Genomic DNA, 19863 nt, shown 5'->3' on the forward strand with positions numbered 1-19863 from the left:
ATAGCCTTACATTAATAGTGTCAATGGACTAAGATGACATGGTAAATACATTTTTTTTCTTGGCATCAATCAAATCTATAAATTAGCTAATCTGATACATGATGGGTCAATAAAAGAACAAATCAATATAATAAGGGGGCGTTTGATCCATAACCGAAATTAGAATGGAAATGAAAATCGGAATGAAAATGCTTAGAATCGAAATCGGAACGGTCAAATCCTCCGAAACGTTTGGTTTGTGATTGAAATCGGAATCGAAATCGAAATTGGAATGAAAAATTGAATCTATAGAGGAGAGTAGGAATTGAGTTCTATATAGATTGACCTATTCCTATTCCACTTCGAAATCGGAATCAAAATGAAACTCTTTCTAACCAAATGGTTGGAATGGGAGTCATCCATTTCAATTTCGATTTCAGACCCTCACTTCTTCCAACCAAATACTTTCTAAAATTAGCCATCACCTACTATGCAATTATACTTATAAAGGTAGGAGGCATATCTGTTAAGTTAACTAGTTAGCTAATGTTGTTGGAGATATAATTGGCCATAACCTATCCTAGTCACATGTAACATAAGTGTGAGTCTAAAAATCCACATACGTGATGATTTGTTTCTTCTCCCCTACTTATTTATTGTTGATATCTCAAACAAAAAAAATTAAGAAACAATGAGAAACATAGTAGAAAAGGGCAAAAATAAATAAAAATAACAACCATACCTTTGTATTCAACAGTAGAATGTTTTGTAGTCACGCTCCTTCTCGGTGATTGGACTCTCTCTTTATAATCGGATTTATCCCCAATGATGCGTGATCCCAAATAAAAGAGAGCATCCATAATTTTGTGTCGTCTCCTCTATTCAATTTGGAGGAGAGAGAAGTCAAGCATAGAGCCTCCGTGTGTCCAAATTGCTAGCTTTCTTCCTTTTTTTTTTTTCCCTTTAATAACTCCTAAAATTTGTTTTTATTTTAGGATTATAGAAAGTAAAAGACTCCAAAAAGGTAAGAGTATTTGAGATTCTCCTCTATTTTTTTTTTTTTAAAATTATAATTTAATTATCTGAAGATCACAACAACTTCTTTTGGATTTTATTATATTTTTCTTATTTTGATCTAATTATAATATTTATCTTATTTTCATCCATTGAGCTAAGGCATGTGCATTACACGTGCCAAAAGCAGACAACTAAAAAAATTGCTACAATGAGAAGAAAGGCAATATTACACGTCTATCCATCTCGCACTTGTATTTTAAATATTGTGATTCTAGCTAAGTTTATCTACTTTTCTAAGAAATGATCGCATGCAGAGGCAAGGTAATCTGGCATCCGCTTTCTGTATGCTAGCAATCTTCCAAACCCGGCATGGGCACAAGCAAGAGTGATTGACATGCAAATTGTGTGCAAGCAATTCGGACAGGATAAGTACTTCCCAGATTTTACGTGCTGTCCAGCACGTGCTATCAAGTTCTTGGGCGCTAATATATCATCGTAACGGCCCATGGGCATGTTCGGTTGGGCTTGTGGACTATGAATAACGGGCTTCTTAGCGAGTCATTAACACTGCGAGTTGCAGGCCCATCTCATCGCCTCCGGCAAGATCCTAGAAGCATATGGATCAGGTTCTTCCAGCAATTAGTGGTGCGTCAGATATTCCCCACCTATATGATATCTTTATCCTTCGGCTGTATATATACCCCCAGGTCTCCATCCAATAAGGCGGTGCATGGGTTGGCTTGTCTCGGACGACCGCCTGCTCCCGAGCCACCTGCTGGAGTCTGAAGATCTCGACACGTGGCCCCACGCCTCCTCACGGATGCAAACCTATTTATATTCTTCTCTTAATACCCAGCTTTCTGGTCCGCGACCCCTCCTCCCCCTTCTGTTCTCTCTCCTCTCCCCGTACTGATCGCCGAGCTCGAAACCCTAGGCTCCCCCAAAGCCCTCAATCCCCCATGCTCTTGTCCTCGATCCGGCGCCAATTCGCGTCCCTTCCGCTCTCCGATCTCTCCGGCGGGTTCTCCTCCGCCTCTCCTTCCCATCCGTTCCGTTATTGATCGCCGGAGATGGCGAGCAACGTCTCTAATGTGTACATCCATGTGGTGGACGACGTCATCAGCAAGGTCCGCGATGAGTTTATCAATTACGGCGTTGGAGAGAACGTCTTGACGGAGCTCCAAGAGGTAATTTCTTCTTTCCCCCTTTCGGGTATTGAAATCTCCCTTTTCCACGGAGAGAATTTATTGTTTTTCTAATCCGCCCCATTTCTCGGTGTTTGGATTTTGTTTCTTTGATTTGGTTTAAATGCTTTGACTTACGAACGGATGCTTGGGAAAATAAATCCAGCTCTGGGAGATGAAGATGAAGCAGTGCGGAGCCATCAGCGGGACGATAGAGCGGCCGCCTCCTGCACAGAAACCTGCTGGACCGATTACCCCCGTTCATGATCTGAATGTACCATATGAAGGGCCTACGGAGGAGTACGAGACCCCGACGGCTGAGATGCTCTTTCCGCCGGTGAGCTATCTGCTTTCGTTGTGCATTTGACGGCGAAGTAACGCTTTCTATGAAACCCTCTTCTTGCAGCATCGTCTTCGGCTTGGTTTTTTTATTCTTCTTTGTTTTCTTCTCTTCCTTTTTTTTTTCTTTTTCATTTTCCATTTTCTTTGGGTTTTGCTTGCAGACTCCCCTGCAAACCCCCATCCAAACTCCGTTGCCGGGGACAGATCAGTCGATGTACAACATCCCTACAGGCCCCTCTGATTATGCTCCATCTCCGATAACTGATATCAGAAACGGTGTTGATTTAAAATCTGGAAGGCCTAGCCCATACATGGTATGCTAATATATGAATGAACTATCTAAGTTTTATAAATCGTTCGGCAAGATGCCCTTTCATCATCATCATAATTATTTTAATCTAGTTAGTGCGGCAAACAGTACTATTACTTGGGCACGCTTGAATATCGTGAACATATGTGACTGTTGCAAAGATTTATAACTTTATGAGTTATTTCAAAGGTTTTGCATGGTAAATAGTACTAGTGCAATGAGATCTTCCTGACATTTGGCCACTAAATTTTGTAGCAACCGCCTTCTCCTTGGATGGGTCATAGACCTCTGGGTGTCGATGTTAATGTGGGTAAGTACGGGGAACTTGATAATATTTGTTTCAGCATGCGAGGGTAGATATGGTAGCCAAGTAATATTATATGCTCAAGTGGATAGAAATGTGCTTTATGTGCTGTCGTGTCCTGCAGCTTATGTGGAAGGGCGTGACGAGGTGGATAGAGGAGCTTCAAATCAACCCACGACCCAGGTATACTGCTTATTGAATCTGACATTTCAGTTGCTAATTCATTGTTCATACATGCGAACATCTATTTATAGATGTTTGAAAATGCTTTTTCCTCGTAAGAAATTATGTGTAAAGACTACTGCATACCTATTCGACAGTTAGCTAGTCCCTATTTGCATTGTTTATTGTTTGAGGAAACATTTCAATACATTGCAGAATACTCCATATGGTTGCCTATTTGATAATTTGGTACATAAACTTCTGTCTTTTGAAGTATATTATCATTCCCCAGAAAAGGTTATTAAATGCGATGGTTGAATCTAGAGCTAAGAAGTTTGATTTGATTTTTCAGGACTTTTTCACGATGTCCTCTGGAAAACGTAAAAGGGATGATTATCCTTCTCAGTTAGCTTCTGGAGGTTATATGCCACAACAAGATGGAAGTGGAGATGTGATAGAATTTATCCTTCCTCAGGTACTCCACTTTATTGAATTGCAAACTAACAAAATCATTGCCTGCTTTATTGTTTTTCTCCCATTTTTATTGCACTAGAGATTAATTTGTTGTCGATGCCACCAGGCTGACTAAGATAAGGTTATTTCAGGTATGATAATCTGTCAATTAATCATGTTTAGGAGTCTGGAAAGTGCCTTGTTGGTTGATGATGTCTCAAAACACCGAGTATTGGTGGTTGGCTGTAAATGCTGCATGATATGGATAATTATCATTTGCACCCACAACAGCAAATAACATACTTTGACTTGCCAATTTGGTCTATAATAATTTTTCCCGCTAATTCCTTGAATCCCTTTACTAACTTTTCTACTATTTTTTTTTTTTTAATACTGCTTATTGAAGTTCATGAGATCATTGTTATCATATCATAGTTGATAAAAGTTATGACATTTATTGCTTACATATTGGATGTATAAATATAGATGTTTCATAATTTGCATGTGGATATCAGACATCCCAAATTTGTGAAATGCCCCTGTGAAGCATGTCTTGTATGGGGCCAACTAGAGTGATCTAATGATAAATTAAATGCTAAAAAGAAATAATTGAAATCCAACAACCTTATATGTGGAGAGTTATCTAAGGTTTCATCATTAATTTATTGACTTTAGTAACGGTAATCCAACATTGTGGTTGCATGATCAATGGTGTCAGGCCTACAGTTCTATAGCAACGAATGCTGTTTTACGTATTTTTATTGCAGTGCTTTTTTAGCTTAAGAATCATGTTTGTGCCCTTGCACTAAATTTTTTTCATCTCCATCTTTGATCAGACATCTTTTTGATAGCAATGATCTATAGTGAATCTTTGTTGTTTTCATCATTGTTGTGTCATTGCTAAATGCCTGTAATATGTTGGTCACACTGGAGGCTGACAACCTGATCCGAATACAACCATATGTTGGGCTGGACCAGAAATTGGACTTAAGTCATCATGTTGGGGTCAAATTCATGAGAAAAAAAAAGGACTGCAAAAAATTAGCAGATTCAGTCTCACGTTTCACAAGATCCAAACACAACAACCTAAAATATAAAAGCACTCACAAAGATTTATATCATAGATGTCTCTAAGTTGACAGATGCACTCCCCCTTTTAGATAAATGGGCACTCATGTACTTGAATCCTCACTCATGCCTACTTTCATTTCTGACATTTTATAATTTTCTTAACATTAATTCACACTATTTTCCTTCTTCTTTCCTACTCACTCCATCTTTGCCTGCCTCTCTCTCTCTCTTTTCTTTAGAATAAGCTACATACCTAAACGCAACTTGCCTTGACCACATGATAAAAACAATGAGTCCAAAGCTTGTGCTAAATGCATCATAAAGATTATTTCAGCTGGAACGAGGCACTGATGGTTTATGCTTTATGTTGTTTGCCCTTTATAAAAAAGTTTTTCTATAAAGTTTATCTGCCAATGGATGTGCTTATCAGTAGTGTATTGGTGTGTCAAGGATCAATGACATTCTTAATGGATGGTGCTAATTCGCATATCTACACTGCATGCTTGTCTCTGAGGCACTGCTCAATTTTTTCCCATGGAGTTGCATATGTTATTCTCGAATTTTTGCATTATAAAGTATCATTGTAATTATCAAGCATTTTGAGATGTACTCAGTGTTGGATTTGTGAATCCTTCTTGCGAACTATTCCTACAAAAGCATTTCATCTAATGTCCTTGCAAGCTTTTGTTTGTCCTTTTGTACAAAGTCTTTTCATGTTCAGTTTGGTAAGCATGGTGATGCATCTCCATATAAGATATGGTAAAATTTTCAAGTTGATTTGTTGCACTTGTTCTTAATTCCAAAAGACAAGCAAGATGTTGTGATGCCTGTGACGTGTGCATATATGATAATCTTCAAAAGCAGGGATCTTCATAGCTAAAGCAGACTCGACATGAGAAGGCAGACTCGGCTTGAGAAGGCATCTTATAAACTACTTTATTTTCCTGGTTCTTGGTACATATCTTGAGGCCATTAAGAACAACTTTATCATAAAAACCATGGGTGTCACTTGTCCTTCACTGAATGCTGTTTAAGATATCTGACATTGATGACCAACTCTAATTTCTTCATTGATCTTTAAACTTTATATCACTGTTCTCGTTTTTAACATGATTGTCCTTTCACCTGGTTTCATCTCTTCCATAGCTTCACAAAATTCTCCTTTTTGAGCTTCTCATTCTCGTTGCTTAGTTTTTTTCTTCATAACAGATTTAGCATTTTTTTGTTATAGGAGAAACTATCATGTCTTCTCCACTCAAGTCTCAGGTGACAGTAATAGCTTATTTAATTGACATTGCCTTCAGATTTAATGATTTAAGAGTACAAGTTTTATTTTGTTTTCATTCCTTGTTATTAATGATTAATAGTCTACAAAAACAGGGTTCTAATTTTGACTTCTATATTTCAGATTGTAGTATATGACATTCTACTGTGTTGATCATAGTTATGTTAAGACAATATTCTGACTGAAGGATGTATGCTGCATTTTTTATACTTCTGTTCATTCTGTTTGATCAATTTTTGTAAAATATTGGTAGTGCCATAAAAAAAAGATATTGCCGTGCACCAGGCCCAACAGTTATCCCCTCTCTTATGCTTCATGCAGAGTTGTATGTATTAGTAATCTCTGACTCACGATCTTTTTCCTGTCCAAATTACAATCAGATATGCTTCAGAGTTCAGATAGAGTTGTATATATAGTAATCTCTTACTTGTGATCTTTTTCTTCTCTCTTAATTACAATTAGATATTTGAGGCTATTGATAGAAGAAGTGAATGAGTTAGAAGTTCATTCTATTCCATAAGCAAGACTATCATGCCAATGCCAACTTCCAAAGGTGCAACATCTTATGTGCACCCATCTAGTAAGCTGTTGGACTGAATGCACTTTGGTTTAACATTTTGAGAGGGTTTATTTTATATTTTCAGCAAGATTATTGTGCCGATTCTAAATTTGAAATTATTGAGATATAAAACATGCCTATCTACTAGAAATTGTGAACCAATGAATATGTGCAAAACCTTCATGATTGTGTACAGTAAGTTTAATAGTGTGTTTATGGACTTGGGGGGCATTGTCCACTATCACAAGCAACACAAATGCGATTTTAAAATTTGGATGCTCTCATGGTTTCAGTTGGGAGTACAATATATATATATTTTTGATAGATAATGGGAAGTAAAATTTTTCTGTTGTTTGATGTAATATTTTAGCTGCTATCATGTGCGCCTATGATCATGATTGTTCATTCTTTAGAATCAGGCAGGAGTTGGAAAATCAATGACTGCACGTGGTCGAGATACTGCAATTAAGATTCTGTCTAAGAAAGAAACAAAAACAGCTCCAGTTCTTCCTCAACAGGATGGGGTCCATGATGAATATGATGATGTATTTACTTGAACGTTAGAGTAATTATAAAATTTACTATTTTTGTTTGTCTTGTATTGACATTATTATTATTATTATTTTTTTAGTTGTTTCATTTCCAAGGAGTTGCCAATGAAGACTACAATACTCCAGCAGAACATGGTACATCTTTAGTAAAATATTGAATTACATTGTTAAGCATGAAATATTTGAATAAGAAAATGCTTTGGAAGATTCTATTACAAGCTGACCTTTATGTTTTTACCTGATTTCCTCAGTTGAACTGCGAGCTCCTACCCCTGCTGTTGGCACACCAAAACCAGCTAAAAATGAGGCAGCAGAGGATGATGAGCCGCCTCTTAATGAAGATGATGATGATGAAGAAGATTTAGATGACCTTGAGCATGGAGAAGAAGAACCGAGCACACAACATTTAGTTCTAGCTCAGTTTGATAAGGTAATTGCTATTCCTTTTGTCATAGGAAAGGCATGTTAAGACAAGGTATTTGCTGTCTTCATGATTCCCTTTAATTTTTTCTTTGAGTAGGTGACACGGACGAAAAGTAGATGGAAGTGCGCACTCAAGGATGGCATAATGCATCTCAACAATAGGGATATTCTTTTCAATAAGGTATGTACTTTCAAAATACAACAGTTAACTGGTCATAATTTTTTCCATCAGCTACAATCTCTCAAGATGATTATTTTAGTTCTTATGGGGATATAATCCTGTAACAGATATTCATAGTAGTTTGTCTATGCATTTTCTTAAACTTTCAGTAGGTAGACTTTTCAAGATTGCTTGCAGATGTTTTCTCCTGTCCCTTTTGGAGAGGCAGTAAATTCATTTTCGTACATTCCTTAAATTTTAAATGTCTTTTACTGAGATATATTATTGCCGATAGCAATAACTGTTAACCTCCAGAGTTTTGTCATTGTATTAGTTAATTGTTGCCCGGGCCTTCTTTCTGTAGGTGAATTAAATTTCATGCATCATATGCCATTGGAAAGCTGATTTCTCTCCGTTCCCCCCCTCAAACTGCTTTGTGCTTGCAATTTAGTGCATTGAACTATGGTTAAAACTTTCTACCTGGATATCTAGCATTGATAAAATTATCTGGTGTCTGACGTAGTACTTGTGAAGTCTAATGCTTATGCACTTGTTTAAAAGATAATGTCATTGTGGTCAGCGATAACTGTTAGCCTCCAGAAGTTTTTAGATTGGTCATTCTATTAGTTAATTGTTTGTTGGGCCATATTTCTACAGCTGAATTAAATTTCATGTGCTGCATGTCATCGCTATGCTCATCTTTTTTTTTTTGCTAGACTTGGGATGCCCTGTGTTGAATTTTTATTGCATTAAATAATGGTTGAAAATTTGTTACCTGGATATCTAGCATTGATACTAGTATCTGGTATCTGACATTGCATCTGTGTAAAGTCTGGAACTCATACACTTGTCCACAAGACAATGTTATATCGGTACCCATATGTGATTCTGGGGGCATACTGACACTAAGTATGCCAAACCGGCCCTGTACCAACACGGTAACAATGTGGCACCAGTACAGGGCCTGGTACTGAGATGACATACCTTATATAAAACTGATACATCTATCTAAAAGACGATGCTTTATATTACCTATATATTTTTGCCCAGCTAGTTTTGGTCAATGTAGGTCTATGATAGATTGGGAGTTAAGTCTGGCACTATCATGTTATTAAATAACATATGGTGCTCTTCTATCCAAGATGGAAGATTATCTGATCTCTTTTATTTCATGAAGGTTCCTAGGGGGCATCTTGGTTAATGTTAACAGAGACATCCAGAAAACCTTTAAGAAGTGTTTCACAAGTTTAATAATTATTGTTGTCTTAGTTTGGTTGATGCATGCCGGTTGTGTCACATGGAGATCACATTCTGTGTTTTACTATGTCTCTGTGCGAACATGACATGACATGTGGCAATGGTGGAACATGCCTTGGACATACCTGGTTCCATGTGACTGGTGGTACCCCTCTGACTTGATGCAAATGTTGGTGCTCAAAAACAAGGATCTTGTGGTAGGTTCCATGTCTCTGACTGGTGGTACCTCACAAAGAGAGAGAGAGAGAGAGAGAGAGAGAGAGAGAGAGAGAGGAAAGGAAAAAGAGAGTTCTGTTCCCACCTAACTCTTTGCCTCAAACGTTTTATGCCTTTTCACAGTCTTTGATGCCAAGTTGCTGACTGAGGTTACCTCATGTACCCCCTTCCCTTACCTCCTCTCTTAAATTACTTTGTAATGGTGGTTGTTCGTTTTGATCATCATAGCAACATCAGTTCTACTATGTATGTAAAACTTCCCTTTCTTTAATATTCTGGCTAACCCACTTTTGTTTGTTTTTAAATTGTCTCAATTTTTTTTTTTGGAGAAAAACTCTTGATGGAAAGGATCTGATCTTCTTTTACTCTGCTTTTCTTTATTAGATAGCCCATGTATATGCTTTGTGGTCACTTCTATCTCAAAATTGTCCCCATGTTAGACAGATTCAGATTATCGTGGGCAGTGAGATCTTGTCATATTAAGATGTATAAGCACAACCCGTGTATAAATTGGTCATGTCTTATACATATTTCAATTCAAATCTCAAAATGTCTGAAAGATATAATGGGAGTTCTGAAACTTTCTGGAGATAATTGCAGTCCGGAAAAAAAAAGGTTGACAATACTTCCCTTCAGGGTGGTCGATGAATATAAAGAACTCCCAACATGTGCATGAACTGATAAAAAGAGTTTATCATCGTCTGGTCTAAACATAATTGTTGACAGGTGGGGCCTTAAAGGGTTACGATGCTTGAATTTATTCTCATGATGAAATGACAGTCGAGTTTTATATGTTTCTTTGATCGTTAAAAGCCAGATTGGCTGCAAATGTAGAGGTAACTTAATTGCCACAAACGGAAGCACAAGCTAGGGATGAGCAACATACCATAACCATATGACTTCATTGTACATGAATACTTACAGAACTTGCCAAACAAGGGGAGATCAGAGCCTGCAAATTAAACAGATTGCTTGATGACCTAGAGAAAGCCTCATGTTAATGGTTGCTAAATTCCTTAGCCCTGTTGGTAATGTTGGCTACAAGCAAACTTTGGCAGACAAGGCACAGCATTCGTTGGTCCTTGTCTATGCATAAGGTATCTTTGTGAATGTATTCAATATGTAGGATCTAGTGCTCAAAGAATTTCATGGATAATTTCTTAATTTGAATTCTTTTGGGCATTTAAGTTGCTAAAAAAGTCATGTCTTGGCATTTGCTTAACCTGCAAATGTAGAGGCTGCAAACTTTCATGTGTAGCAAAACATACGCCTTATTACAGCTGATGGGGATTAATCGGAAGATCCTATTTGATATTGACATGTTGTATATTGCTTGGTATTTTTGTCTGTTCTTCAACATTAATATTATTTACGCTGATCACATTCCAAGTCATGTTATGAGTTAGGCCTAAAATCCTTGAACTTAACTTTGGGTACAAGTTATCTCTTAAACTCAGCCAAACAAGAATTATATATGTTCGCCTATAGTATATTTCCAACTTTGTGCATGCTATGACTCAAATTAAGCTAGTTGCATTGATATTAGACACTTTCTACAGTCTACTTTACCGTGCCTATCACTAATCCCATTACTTAAAAACCATCTCTTGGTCCTTAGCTGATGTGGAGCACTAGGCCATGGCATCTACTAGTCATATGCTAGTGACGTTATTAATTTTGGCTTGCTAACCCCTAACATGTGCTCCTGGTTTGTGATGATCAAACTTCCTCATAATTTGCAGCTAATCCCTTTTTCCCCAAGTGGACAAAAGCATGTAGAGCTTAATTGTCCTTATATCCAAGTAAAACCAAGCTGGCATCATAACCTTCTATATTCATACCACTAACAAGTTGCCAACTGTTTCCATGGGACCAGTGAAGAGGAATTCTTTTTGTTTACCTATTTCTAAGTTGGCTGTTTGGATGTCCACACACCACCTTAAGGGGAAGTACTTGGAAAATTGAGGCTTTGGAAATGGAGCAATCTCCAAACAATTCAAGACACCTCAATATATATAAAAAAATATATTCAGATTTGGTTTTTAATATGTAGAAGCAGTGAATAAAAAAGCACGCCTTGGGCACGCCTAAGGTGCTGGGCGCATGGTGCATGATGTTTGGTGCTTAATAACAGCCAGGTGAGGTGATTTGCCTCAGGCGCACTTGAGGTGCCCGTGCATTGGCTGGTTCATGTAAGGCGCTCAATAAGCGCGCCTAAGTGAATTCAAGTCTCAATAGGACTTTTCAGCTATTAGGTTAAAGAATTTTAGTGAAACAAGGAATGTACAGCTGGTTAGGTTAAGAGTTTTGGTTAAGAGTTTTAATTATCTAGGGACTCTAGAGTGGGCTGCCAGCTGCCTCTTCGTTTAACTAAAAGACAAACTCTAAAACCAAAGAGTCTATCTCTATTTAAATTTTAAACTACTCTTGATCAAGAAGTTAACGTCTTATAGAATTCTCCTTCAGCAAGGAAACCAGAGAAACAAAGCGTTTAACCAGTGAACATGGAGAACACAACTACACAAGGACTCTTGGACTCTCTCCTTGCTTGCTGTCTTGTACTTCCTAGATTTACTCAGACGTGCACCTGAGCCTTGCACTTAGCGCCTAGGTACCAACAGCCCTTTGCTCTTTAGTGCACCTAGGGCTTTTTAATACACTATGTAGAAGGTATGATCAGTTGCTATATGGGCTTGTCGTGCATGGTATACTTTATATATGACGGGATCTTGTCACTTAAGGCTGAGCATGGGTCAGGTTCGATCGGGTTGAGAGAAAAATTTCATTCGACTGAATCCAATCGGATTGAAGAAAATTCAATCTGCTGCCGACCGTTTATTGTGTATAAATCGTTTGAAACCAAAATGAAGGGTTTGTAGTGGGTTCGGATGGGTTATGTCAGTTTGGGCTTCAATGTTGATCCAATGTTGATTTTAAGTCCAATGTTGGCTCACTTAAGCTTATTTATTTATTTTTTAAGTTAATTTAATACAAAAAAGGTCTAAATCTTATAAGTTACAAATTTTATGTTTGTTTTTTAACTTGCATAAAACAAAATAGAAAAAGAGAAGATCTACTCATCTGAAAGCAACTATATTTGAAAGCTTTCACTTTAGAATTGTCTTAAATTGATGTGCTTCTATCAACAATTTAACATTAATATTCCTATGAATCCAAATGGGTGAAGCGGTATTTTTTAGAATGAAGTACTAAAGTCTAAATGATGCCGTCCCAAAATGAAAGTGAGTATGTGAAATACTACATCGGTTGAGTTCGGTTTTATACAGTTTAAAAGTGTAGGAACCGAATATGATCGTAAATAATCGATTTTTTACAAATCTCAATCCGATTTCACCCGATTTATGTTTTTCAACCGACTGAAATTGATGTTTATTGGGTCGGATTGGGTGGATTTCTTCGGGTTTCAGTTATTTGCTCAGCCCTACTGTCACTCATGAATGACATAACAAATCCGTTTTAGCATTTTGGTATTTCATAATAAAATTATCAAGATAATACAAATAACAATGACAGAAAAGAGGCTGCAAGATATCAAGGATGATAAATTTTTAAACATGTGGGGTTGTGGGAAAAGAACGAAATGCTTGGAAATAATCAGTCATGGGTGGGAAAAAGAACGAAACAGAGAGAGAGAGAGAGAGAGAGAGGAAACCATTATCCGTCACATTAGTTGGAGATAGTTGCTGCTTCAAAGATGGTGACGAAGAGGACTGACGCTTCGGAATTGGTGTGCCGTAACCCTAGCCTCCCCCACTCTTTTTTTTTTCAAAAAAAAAAAAGTTGTTTGGTGGACGTGGGGGAGATGAGGTTTTTGGATCTCTCTCTCTCTCTCTCTCTCATTCTTTCATCCCCCTCCTTGTCAGGCCTTTTTTGGCTCATTCTTTCATCAGGCTGGGAAACTATGGTCTTTATTTTTGGGCTTTCTTTTCTTTGACAAGCTCTGAAATGGCATGACTGATTTTGTTTTGGTTTTGCCTTTGGATGCCACAGAAAACCAGGGTTATGACCATTAAATCAAGTGAGAGTAAAATCATGAAACATTGACTGCATATCAGGTGAAACATGTTATGTAAGACATGAAAATTTCCCTAGAAGTGCCATCTACAGATGAAGGAAGCTAGTGTTACAATAGTAGGCAAATGAAGTGTCAGAGAATCTCAGGTTGCTGCAGGAAGTCTTCAGTTCATTGAAAGCATTGTTGTTTATACAGAAAACAGTCTGCAAGTTTAAAAGGAGAATTCCAAAGCTGAGTCTGAACTCCAAAATTTTGCACTCCTGCAATAAATAGGCAGTGGTGTTCGATGACATCCAAGACCAGATGTTGGTTTCACTATTCTGATAAATTTAGGGAACTTAAACACTTGCAATCAACAATTTATTAATATCACCATTTGACAATCAAACAAGTCTTTAGGATTATCCTCATTCCAGTTTTTACAGTCAGATCCATGGCATACAAAAAACTCTTCAATACCAAGCATTTCATGGCTTTGGGTCGTGCCTGATATAGCCTTTTTCTGTCAATTTTTAAAATAGTTTTTCTAATATCTAGTTTACTCATGCGTGGCTTTCATCTGAGTACTTTATGAGAACATTTCCACATCTTTTTCTTATGTTCGCTTTGTTCTAAATCTGCATGTAGAAACTGGTTTCCCGGTATGCCTTTTTCCCCTGCATTTCGTGAAAGTGGGTTACTATCATTTGATAAGATATATTGTAAGCTGCTTATATATTTGACATTATCTGAGACTCCAGAACTTATTTGAGAACTTGTTAATTGCAGGCTACTGGTGAATTTGACTTTTAAGTTTTGTTATCAAGCTGTTTCTAGAGGTTGGAGTGATGTGAGATCACCAGGTGCTTGGGCTGAGTATTATCCTTGCAGGCACTATGTTATGCGGTGAGCATGGGAATTGATACTATGGAGATGATGTAAAAAGAAAAATTCTCATCAAATGGATTGTCAGGGTTGTTGATTTTCTTTGTAAAGATGCTAAATTAATTGGACATTGTAAATTTGTTTTTCCTGCAACAATGAGAACAACTATATCCGTTATTTATTCTGAGCATTTTATATTGTTGATGCTTTGCTGAGTTATGTATAATATGGTTTCCTCAAGGATGTTTTGATGGTAAGTTACTCCACTAGTAGTGCTTCACCGGACGAAAGTATTTCAGCCTGAGGCTCAATGGGGTTCGTCGGGGTTTATCATGGTCTTGAGTTCTGGAAGAATTTTCAGGTTGCCTTCAAATTGCCACAGATTTGAAGGTGTAGTTTATGTAGTCTCGACGTCTAGCATCAAACCGTACTTTTTGATTGTAATCCAGGTGGACATCAACCAGAATAATGACAGGCTTGAACCATCTTGTAGAGTTGTAGCTGAGAGCTGGTCCATGATGGATTTGATTTGATTTGTGTTGTTTCATTTATTGTGTGAGGTTATAATGGTAAGACAAGGGAGATGGTTCTAACTTTGCAAGAGAGAGAATATGGAGACTTGTGCATCGGAGCTTGTGTCTGTGTTCATGAAAATATCTGCGTCTTTCATCAGAGGGAGCTTATATTTTTAACAGGTCATGGCACGTAACTTATCTTTCCTCCATGCTTATTTAAGATGTGGTTTGATGTTTGATCATGCTTTACAAGATACATATCAGATGAATGAGAACGGAAATATATGTAAATTCTGAGTCACTTAACTAACATCACCCTGGTAATCGCATCAAGAATGGGTGGCTGGTACGATCTTCGTATCGGAGAGCATGGATTCCTTTCCTCTGTTATTGCACAAGCATGGGTCTAAATATGCAACCATGGATTAGACATTTATGCGTGGGCATCCAGGGTGCCTGGTGCTGACCTCTATGGTACCTCTATCATGAACCAAGGCAGTCGGTTAGGATCATAGTAACAATTTGATTCAACGCTTCCCGAGAACTTCCAGAAGTAATCAGAAATTTGTTCATAAATTACGTGGATTCCTAATTAATGAACACACTTAAGAAAGTAATATTGAACACGGTGTGTCATCTTACGAATTGGTGCTCTCATGCCAGGTGAACCTTCAGATGTCAATTTTTGTTTTTTTTTTTTTTGAAATATGGTCCCTAAATTATAGTACCTCTCAAATTTCATTTAAACCTCATATAACCTTTTTTTTTTATAACGGAAACTTCATATAAACCATCTTCAGAAATGTACATTTTCGCTGTTGTTGCCAGATTGCTCTCCGCACCCACACCGGACCAGAATTTTTTTCATAAATAAATCACAGGACTGATGGTAGCATACTGATACTGCATTGAAAAGAAAAAAAGGGAAAACCTCATCTCCTCTTTTCGATAAATTTGTTCTGCAAATTTATCTTTCCGTGATCTACTAATAATTATTAAAAGGACTTGAACGCAACTTCATGTAATCCGCACACAGAATTAAAAGAAAAAAAGAAAAAAAAATAGCCGTCATCCTCCTTCAACGGGTCACAAGGACTAGGAGAAAGTCCAGAACAAACTTCCACATCGTATTATTTTAATAAACATGGGGGCCCTGGGCCCTCCTTTACTTTCCCAAAAAAAAAAACTTCCACATCTCTTTCTTCTGAAAATATTTTTGTTCTGTTTTATAGCATCGAACCGATGGCCACATTGGATTGGTGGGGTTTGCTTACCTAGCATGCCACCTATGAATACAAGAGAGATGAATGGAGTTCAACTACGCAAAAATCTAAAGCAGAATTACGCGATCACTGCACGTTGTGCACCAGAGCGCATTGGAAGTGAAACATGGGAAGCAGAGACGCCGGCTCCACCACCACCATCGGCAATGCCGGGTGACGCCATCCACCGGGCGGCGGCATCGACATCCTCTCCTCGTCCTCGCACTCGCCGCCGCCTTTCTTCTCCACCTCCGAGACCGGGGCTACATCAGCCTCGAACTCCGGCGTCGGGGAAAGAATGAGCGGCGACAGCAGGGGAATTGGCGTGGGAGAAGAATCGGAATCGGCCTTCCCCCTGGCGGAGGAGTTGATGCTGCGGTCGAGCTGGAGGGACGCAGGAGCGCGCTTCTGGAGCCGGGTGGGGGCCTTTTTGGCATTGGATTCTCCTCTTCGGATTTTGATCTCCATGACCGACAGCAAATCGTATGGATGATTATTTTCCTTCTTTCCTTTTTTTGATGCAAAAAAGAGTCGGAGGGAATCCGGATTGGATTTATAATAGAGGGGGAGGGCAGAGGTTGTGGGCGTGGGAAATGAAAGGCGGAGGGTTGTGGGAGATGGCTTTGGAACGTGAGGTAATCAGGGATGCATGCAACTGTTTTTCCGGAGAAAAGGTCATACCGCGGGAAAACCGCGCGCCAGCGGTTACCGTTGCAGCGGCAACAATTAATAGTTTCTAATAGAATTTGGTTTTACAAATAGTATCACTTCTTTCTTTTTTTATTTTCTGAAATTGATAGACTGAACTGTTTGCCAAAAGAAGCAAAAAGTTGCCTTCGAATTGTCATCGTTCTTTAAGATAAAGATTGATCGTTTGGGTTAAAAACTATCATTATATTTCTTTTATTTATTTAGCGTATAGATTGTTCATGCTGCAGCAATGTTCCGGTCACAAACATCTGTTATGAGTTCAAGCAGATTGACGGGGGTCAACTTTTGGATCCAGATAACTTAGTTGTTATGAAAAGTAGTGTACCATCCCACACCAGGAGGGAGATCACAAGAAGAGTGATCCACTTTCTCCTGCTTCACAGAACTATGTATCTCCATTATCCTTCCCAGCCCTTGAAGATGCTTGACTGCCATTTAGACATTGATGCAACTCTTTGAAACGCAGCTTATCACTTGAAGCAAATCTCCCTTCACCAATCCTCTCGCCTGCAGGCAGCTCAAATGGCCTCTTGAATGACGTTAAAAGTTGATTGTTTTGCACACCTGACCACAGAAAATTTACCATCCATATTTGAATGCTTCACAACACCGGTTCCCTTAACACCGGAGACCAATCTTATTCAAGAAAATGAACAAAAAAAAAAAAAAAAAAAAAGATTGAAAGTTGGTGAATGATAACAAAATATCAAGCAAATAGTTAGCTGTGGCAGGTTGTTGAGGAGTATATATGTTGTTAATTACATATGGTTGTTAGAGAGGATTGTTTGGAAAATATTCCATTTCTTTGAGATTACAATGGGCTGACGGAATCATGGAATGGTTACTTTCTTCGGAACAACCATATCTGTCAAGTACAATAAGGGATCTCATGGTAGGGCAATAATTTTTCTTACAATACCTTGTTTTTTTTATCTTTTGTGATTTTTTTTTTTTTTTTTTGCATATATACATCATAAATATGAATATGTAACATGTCCATGCAAAACCTACGGAAAGCCATGTATAAATTATTATAGTTTTTGTATCATGTTTATTAAAAAAAATGGAAAAAAGATAATGTGCATGCAACTGGTAAGGGATCTACCGCAACCTTGTAGGTACTTTTGTGATCTTTTCAAACATCTTTTAGAAAATACCGAGTCTTAAATCATACCCTTCCATATCTCCTTCACCGGAGAGGCTGTATCATACAAAATAAAAATGGCGAGGATCCCTTGTTGGTCTTTTAACGTACATCGACCACATCGTGACCATGACCACCATGGGAGCACAATATGATTGGGCGTTTATATAGTTAAAGACAAAATCTATCTTAGATTTACATTTTGCATATTCCGCTCAAAAGACAGAACAAAAGCGAAAGCTGATATAAATCATGATTTGGTAGAGGCTTATTTTATCTTTTTCTTTTGAAACTGTCACGCCCCAACCCAATACCTGAGTTGGGCACATGACACGGCCACACAAACCCTAGAGCAGCACCCTAGGATCATGTAAGGCCTAAAATTTTAACACTTCAAAATTTTAGATAACTAATTAAATACCAAATCAATCAACCAATGTCACAACTTCAAATCAAATGCAATCTTGTTCAATACAACTATTCAAATGTTCTTTGGCATCAGAGAATTTAAACTAACTAAATTACTAAAGACTTCAGTCCTCATTTGCTCTCGCCCAAACCATCCAATCTAAGTTTCCTGTGAGTCTGAAAAAAAATTAAGAAGAAAAATATGAGCTTCTCCAACTCAGTAAGAATCACTGCACATGTACATCAAGCCAGTAAATAGAATTAATATTTCTAAAACCAATGCAATTGAGAAATCTTCTAGGTATACAATAACTAGAATAATATCACAAATATGCATATGTATCATCATACATCATCAGGTGGAATCTTCATTCATTGTTGAATTTCATATTAAATATTGTATCTTATCATATTTTTGATCTGTCAATATTTCAACCCTTTTTGGCTTTGGACTAACTCAGACCATACCTCAATCTCTTTCCAATCCAATTATTCTTTCATAAAAGCCTTTCAAGGCTGTCCCAGGATGAGCTCCTGGCCGGCTGTCCCACGTACAAAAGCCCGTGAGAGGCTGTCCCAGGCATAAGCTCCTGGCGGGCTGTCCCAGGCATGAGCTCCTGGCCGGCTGATCCACCTGTAAGCCAGTGGGGGCTGTCCCAGGCATAAGCTCCTGGCGGGCTGTCCCAGGCATGAGCTCCTGGCCGGCTGATTCATATGTCGAGGTTAGTCCAAAACATACCCTTTTCATTCAATTATGAATTTTATCGAATTATTTCAATTTACAGAATGAATAAGTTGATAATTCATGTCCATAAGATTCATACCATCAATCATAAAAATTCTTTCATAATATACTCAAAAAAAAAAAATATTCATATAAGCCATATCTCAACGTCTAAAGCATGGAAAATTCATCGATTATAATTTCAATATTGCAATTTCAACATATAAGATTAACAAATAAATAACATAAATTTAGCGATGATCATGTACAGGATTCTTACCTCGATAATTGGGAATTCAAATTCACAACCTTATAGTCCGAAAATCAAGTCCTACTCGTTGTCTCCCTGATCGTTAGACTGCTCTCCTATCAAACAAAATAAATTGATTTAACCAAATAAATTTTCTATATATTTTAAGGTCATCTGACTCATACCCATGTTCCCCCACCTTTTATATATATATATATATATATATATTTATATTTATATATATATATATATATATTTTTTTATATATATATTTTTTTTATTAAAGAAGAGAGAAGATGCTTCTTCTTCTTCTCTCCTTACGTTCGAAAACAGGGACCCGAGCCCCCATTCGAACCTCTCCCCATATCCCGACCCAGAGAACACCCCCAGCCACCTTCCCCGGCAACGTTCCGACGCCGGCAATGCTACCGTGTCGGCGGCAGAGTCACCCTCCTTGTTGCCGGCGGCAGGGAAGGAAGAAAATCACAAAAACAGGGTATCCCTGTTGAGCCCGAACCAGCTCCTTGCCGGCTTCCAAACACCGGTGACCGGAGAATAACAAGGAGAAAAGGAAATACCTGGTTCCGCCGTCCAAAGAAAGCTCCGACGACTCCTCTTTCTTCCGATCAACCCCCCCACGGTAATCTTTGAGAAAGTTTCTCAAAACCCTCGATTT

At 38.0% G+C, this 19863-nt stretch overlaps 2 protein-coding genes across 3 annotated transcripts; one reads left to right on the forward strand and one right to left on the reverse strand.

Moving 5' to 3' along the window:
• The first annotated feature begins 1864 nt into the window (after nucleotides 1–1864).
• On the forward strand, nucleotides 1865–14354 carry LOC105044356 (transcription initiation factor IIA large subunit). 2 transcript variants are annotated; one of them, XM_010922217.4, is made up of 11 exons: nucleotides 1865–2183; nucleotides 2347–2517; nucleotides 2684–2836; nucleotides 3088–3142; nucleotides 3261–3319; nucleotides 3651–3773; nucleotides 7080–7211; nucleotides 7298–7352; nucleotides 7469–7647; nucleotides 7738–7821; nucleotides 14078–14354. In XM_010922217.4, exons 1-11 carry the CDS (start codon nucleotides 2067–2069, stop codon nucleotides 14099–14101), a joined length of 1152 nt encoding a protein of 383 aa, XP_010920519.1. In that variant the 5' UTR covers nucleotides 1865–2066; the 3' UTR covers nucleotides 14102–14354. The 2 variants fall into 2 exon arrangements, with proteins under 2 accessions (XP_010920519.1, XP_010920520.1); XM_010922218.4 differs by having other exon boundaries at nucleotides 7086–7211.
• A 1550-nt stretch (nucleotides 14355–15904) lies between these two features.
• Nucleotides 15905–16533, reverse strand: LOC105044357 (uncharacterized). The gene has a single exon (XM_010922219.3). The coding sequence runs from the start codon at nucleotides 16416–16418 to the stop codon at nucleotides 16038–16040; it is 381 nt and encodes a 126-aa protein (XP_010920521.1). The 5' UTR covers nucleotides 16419–16533; the 3' UTR covers nucleotides 15905–16037.
• Nucleotides 16534–19863: the final 3330 nt, after the last annotated feature.

The sequence above is a fragment of the Elaeis guineensis genome, chromosome 5, assembly GCF_000442705.2.
Source record: "Elaeis guineensis isolate ETL-2024a chromosome 5, EG11, whole genome shotgun sequence".
Lineage (NCBI taxonomy): Eukaryota > Viridiplantae > Streptophyta > Magnoliopsida > Arecales > Arecaceae > Elaeis > Elaeis guineensis.

Coding starts and splice junctions, on each gene's coding strand:
- LOC105044357 (XM_010922219.3), bottom strand. CDS start 16,418: ATGGAGATCAAAATCCGAAGAGGAGAATCCAATGCCAAAAAGGCCCCC.
- LOC105044356 (XM_010922217.4), top strand. CDS start 2,067: ATGGCGAGCAACGTCTCTAATGTGTACATCCATGTGGTGGACGACGTC. Junction 2,837..3,087: donor GAAGGCCTAGCCCATACATG/GTATGCTAATAT, acceptor TAAATTTTGTAG/CAACCGCCTTCTCCTTGGAT. Junction 7,822..14,077: donor GGGATATTCTTTTCAATAAG/GTATGTACTTTC, acceptor TGTTAATTGCAG/GCTACTGGTGAATTTGACTT.